Source organism: Lampris incognitus, chromosome 13 (assembly GCF_029633865.1).
Source record: "Lampris incognitus isolate fLamInc1 chromosome 13, fLamInc1.hap2, whole genome shotgun sequence".
In the NCBI taxonomy this organism is placed as follows: Eukaryota; Metazoa; Chordata; class Actinopteri; order Lampriformes; family Lampridae; genus Lampris; species Lampris incognitus.
The window spans coordinates 26,363,229-26,368,745 of NC_079223.1; the positions used below are offsets into that span (position 1 = coordinate 26,363,229).

The window sequence follows — 5,517 nt, forward strand, 5'->3', positions numbered from 1 at the left end:
GTAATAATAATAATAACAACAACTAAGTCTCTGTTGAAGATTATAGCATTTTACCATTATCATGATACATTTCTAATCTTACCGGATGATCTACAATCCTCATTTTATTTTACTTACATTATAATTAACAGTAAAACACTGGATTATCCCAAATCAACATGCAAGCTGTTTTTTGTTTTTTTGGGGTTTTTTTTATCATCTTGATTATTTCATAAAGCTGAAACCACTTCACCGTATCGGAAGAGAGGAGCCTTTAGGAGCTTTAGGAGCTGCTATGGAGCCACAGTGAACCACACACACACACACACACACACACACACACACACACACACACACACACACACGTGTGTGTGTGTGTGTGTGACGGACGCTCTGCCTGCAGTTTGGAGCCTGTGGGGCCCACAGGACCTAGATTAAACGAATTTAATGCATTTGGTTTAATTATCTTGCATAAGACGATTTCTCTAATTGCTTTTAAAGCCACTATGCCATTTTACCTACTTAGATGAGAAGTCACTGGCCAGCTACGTGTTTATTCACTGTCAAAGAGCCTTCGGAATAAATAAATTATACAGCAGTCAATCTCACCGGATTATAACTTGGCCCTAATTTCCAAATTACTTTCCACATAAGAAGCTTCATTTTCTAGCGAGACATGAAGAATTAAATTCAAGCAGACCGAAAATAAAGCTGATTTTAAAACAATCACATTTTTTGTCCTTATATCTCCTCAGGCGGCAGTTTGGTGGATTACATAGATTCTAATTACAGTGTCAGATTTGGACCAAGCGGCTCCTCACTCCTCACCAGAGTGAAAGTGTGACCTCCTCTTCCTCTTCCTCTTCACAATGAAATCACACACGACTCCACACGTCGAAGATCATATACAACAAATGCGTCTAATTATGAGGTTGATGGTTTGTTAAACCGAGAGAAAATAATACTATATATGTATGTATGTATGTATGTATGTATGTATGTATGTATGTATGTATGTATGTATGTATGTATGTATGTATGTATGTATATATATATATATATATATATATATATATATATATATATATATATATATATATATATAGCTTTTTTCCCCGAAACCGTCAATGGTGTTATAAGTGCTCAGCTAATGAGGAGCAGAATATCAACACAGATACAGGGGGAAAAAAGTTTTGATGCATTGCAATACGGGCCTGTTTCGTGTTTCGTACATCGCGCACTCATCAGCAGCTATATATATATATATATATATATATATATATATATATATATATATATATATATATATATATATATGTGGTGTGTGTAATATACATATGTGTAATATATAATAGCTGTATATGTATTATAATATAATAATAATAATAATGAGTATGAGTGAATTAGGTCTACATCTATATGAAATTCCCCCTTACAATATTATTTTCTTTATGATTTACATGACCAAAATCTATTTAAACAATTTATAATTTTTCCGTTTTTTAATTCTGTGAAACATGATCAAGGCCCCAAAGCAAATAAATGACTCAGATTGCAGACGAGTATTTTCAAACTCTTTTACAAATTGCAGGTTAAATTTATTAAGTAAAATATAAACATCTGTAATGATGGCGGCCTACAAAGCTCTGTGATTGGTACCAGTTTAACCTGACAACAAACATCCGTCTTCTGCTGTGTCTAATGTTTCATGACACATTTGTCATGGAGAGAAAAAAAGAAAACCGCTGCGGAGCACTTCTGAGGGAAAATCCTCGTCGGATTGAAGGAAAATTGGTGCAATTAATCCAGTGGGACGGAGAAAGGACACGCCCCCAGAACCTTTCACTTCTGATTGGACGTCCCTGTTGCTGCGCGGTAATAAATCGAGGTGTGTCACGGCGCGCCCCGGTGTGTCCCGAGCACTGAGTGTGGATTCTGGTTTTAAGATGAACAGCATGGCGGGACGGGAGGACGCGGACGAGAAGCCCAAAGTCAAACTCTTGTCTCCGGGATTCGGGATCGATAAATCACGACTTCACGGATCGGGATTCAGGTCGAAGGGTTTTGCCATCACCGACCTGTTGGGTCTAGAAACGGACCTTCAGAGCCGTCCGTCCGGCCCGGGACTTGGCGCGACCGGAGAGGTCCACAGCGGGATCGGATCTTTCCCGTTCGCTGGCGGCTCCCTGCCGCTGGGCCTGGGCTTCCTGTGTAGCCTGGCGGCGCAGCAACCCGCCGGGACGCCCTGTTTCCTGCCGGGACACCTGCCGCTGATCCAGAGCCGCGCCGAGAGCCCCTACGCGCGGGCGGCGGAGCCGCCGAGAGACGCCTACTCCGGTACGGAGAGCTGAGAGCATGTAGGCTTCTCACTGTTCTGTGTTGGTCCCCTTCATACCAAGAGGACGTTTAAAGTTAAACAAACCAAAAGCAGCTCGTTAAAACCAATCCACTGTTTGAAATTAAGGATGTCTTTCTGATGTGTTAAATTGTATTCTCGTTTTTCAGATGAGGAATGTCTTTCCGATCGAAACGACTGTAAAAGTTCAGCAAACTCACAGAAGAGAAAGAAACGGAGACACAGGTAAAGGAATGAGATAAAATACAGTAATAATAACGATAATAATAAGATATCCATCCATCCATTACCGCTTATCCTACTCAGGGTCGCGGGGATGCTGGAGCCTATCTCAGCAGTCATTGGGCGGCATTTAAATAATAAAGATATACAAAAAGAAAAAAATAATATGTCTGTATGCATGCTCAATAATCCAGGTATGAAAAATCAAATAAAGTTGAATCTGTTCATCTGGACAATCAATAAACTTTGTGTCCAGATGAACTGATTCAACTTTCTGTGAACGATAATAATAGTAATAATAATAAAATAATAATCATAATAATAACAGTAATAATAACGATAATCATAATAACAGTAATAATAACAACAATATTAATAACGGTAATATAGTAATAATAATTATCGTAATAAAAATGACATTAATAATAATAATAATTACACAATAATGATAGTAATAGTAATGACGATAATAATGATAATCATTTATGATTGTCTTGCCACACCGTTATGTACATCATTGTTTCTTATTTTATTTTTTGTGTAGCAATAATTGGTGTGTAATGTTAATTTGTGTGTAACATTTATTGGTGTGTAACATTAATTAGTGTGTAACATGAGGTGGTGTGTAATGTTAATTGGTGTCTTTCTGGGCAGAACCGTGTTCACGTCTCACCAACTGGAGGAGCTGGAGAAGGCCTTCCATGAGGCTCATTATCCAGATGTGTACGCCAGAGAAATGCTGGCCATGAAGACAGAACTACCGGAGGACAGAATACAGGTACATCCTCCAATTAGTCACTCTGGCTTTAAATCACAAACAACAACAATGTCCCCTTGTTTTTAGTCAAGCTGTACCTGTTCCCAGTTTCAAAAGTCTCCACGTGGTGACTTCGTATGAGCCGTGGTTGTTGGGGGGGGGGGGGTGAGACGAACAGCCCTGTAGAATCAGCAGGGTCACAGGCAGCATCAGGAGCCCAACAGCCTCCTGAAATGACTTTGACCAAATTGTTCATGTGTGAACCTCCAGCACACCATGAACACCGACCGCCAACCAATTTGACCTGCAGTCATGTCACTTCCCTACACTTCATTCATCCAGACGGGAATTCAGCAAATAACACAATACATCAAACAATACAAACAGTATCATGTTACACAATACAATACAACGCAACACAACACAACACCATACATCACGACACAACCACATACAACACAACACAACACCATACAACACTAACATAACATACAACACAACACCATACAACACGACTCAGCACTGACGCAACACCATACAATACAACACGACACAACACCATACAACAAAACACTAACACAACATCCTACAACATGACACAACACTCACACAACACCGTACAACACGACACAACACTAATACAACACAACACGAACACACCATACAACACGACACACCTCAACACTAATGTAGATCAGTATAAACCAGGTTATGAATACTAACCCTGCGTCATTCATGAGAACACGAAACAACTAACACAACACAATACGACACAACTCCACACTAACACAACACGACACTATACAACACGTGATTAGTTCACACGGCGCTGCTTACAACGAGACTTTTCTGAAAGCGCTTTTTACATCATTTTCTAACCGTCTTTTTTCCGGCTCTCTGCCTACTCCGGCATTCGCCAAACAGGAAGTCTCTAAACGTCTTTTTAATCGTCTTTTCCAGGTGTGGTTCCAGAACCGTCGAGCAAAGTGGCGGAAGCGGGAGAAGTGCTGGGGCCGCAGCAGCGTGATGGCGGAGTACGGCTTGTACGGCGCCATGGTGCGGCACTCCATCCCGCTGCCGGAGTCAATCATCAACTCCGCCAAGAGCGGCATGATGGGCTCGTGCGCTCCCTGGCTGCTAGGTGAGCCCGCTGCAGGTTGTTACGTCACTTCCTTTATATTGCAATAAGAAACTGGGGGAGGAGTCAATCTTATAATAATAATAGTATGTTGACTTTTAGGCAGATGCTAAACTCTTGTGTTGAAATTTCATTTCTGTTGGAGATTCTTTAAATCAGGTTGTCTAGATTATCATAATGGTTCAATGGATTGCATGACATTATTGTTGAATTAGAATCGTAAAGTAAAGTGAATATATACATGGTCATGCAATCATTTGAATAGCGAGGAGAACGGTTTTCCTGTCGTTTTATGCGGATTGTTTTAAGATAAATGACAATTTTTACAAATACAGCTGGACTGTTCCCCATAGAGCATGTCAAATAAAGTCAGACATATGTGACGTCATGTCTGGGGAACGGTGTGTTTTCTTGTTTCTAACTTGAATGGGCTATTCCTCACAACACTCATCTGTCTGTCTCCCGGGAACAGGGATGCATAAGAAGTCTTTAGAGATGTCCAAGAAGTCTCCGGGGTCTCCGGACTCCTCCCACTCAGACTCTTTCTCCGGGGAGAGCAAGGGGAAGGAGGCCGCTGAGCTCTCCTGGTCCGGGCGGCTGGTTGCGTCCGACGACGCGGAGGAGGCGATGGATCTGTCCAGCACCTCCAAACAGGAGGCCGGCAGGAGTGCGTTGAGGAGCCCCCCTCCCCCCAAAACCACCAGCGACTCTGAGGGAGAGGAGAGCTAAACCCCCTTCCCTTCACCCGCGCGCGCGCGCGCACACACACACACACACACACACACACACACACACACACACACACACACACACACGCTTCATCTTTGGACGCTTCTTCTCCAGACATGTTCAAACCAGCCGCCCCGTTTTCATGTATGGATGTACTTTATATGATCGTCGTCGTATTTTGTTATTCTTACACTATTATTGTATTTGAAATTATGTTTTATATCTCTGATTTTTGGTTGAAATATAAGAGGCTATTTAATGTTTATTCCTATATGAAGTTTCTTTGATTTTGTGTGTTATAAGCTAGCATGACTGTCTGTCAGAAAGCGCAAATCA

At 41.4% G+C, this 5,517-nt stretch overlaps 1 protein-coding gene across 1 annotated transcript; it reads left to right on the forward strand.

Annotated features, from left to right (window-relative positions):
* Positions 1–1,934: 1,934 nt before the first annotated feature.
* Positions 1,935–5,181, forward strand: vsx1 (visual system homeobox 1 homolog, chx10-like). The gene is made up of 5 exons (XM_056291421.1): positions 1,935–2,316; positions 2,485–2,560; positions 3,212–3,335; positions 4,275–4,455; positions 4,925–5,181. The coding sequence occupies exons 1-5, from the start codon at positions 1,935–1,937 to the stop codon at positions 5,179–5,181; spliced, it is 1,020 nt and encodes a 339-aa protein (XP_056147396.1).
* Positions 5,182–5,517: the final 336 nt, after the last annotated feature.

What these genes read in the sequence shown, in the direction of transcription:
- vsx1 (XM_056291421.1), top strand. Translation starts at nt 1,935, where the DNA reads ATGGCGGGACGGGAGGACGCGGACGAGAAGCCCAAAGTCAAACTCTTG. An exon ending in GCCGAGAGACGCCTACTCCG is followed by an intron (nt 2,317 to 2,484) that starts GTACGGAGAGCT and finishes CTCGTTTTTCAG; the next exon opens with ATGAGGAATGTCTTTCCGAT. An exon ending in AGAAAGAAACGGAGACACAG is followed by an intron (nt 2,561 to 3,211) that starts GTAAAGGAATGA and finishes CTTTCTGGGCAG; the next exon opens with AACCGTGTTCACGTCTCACC.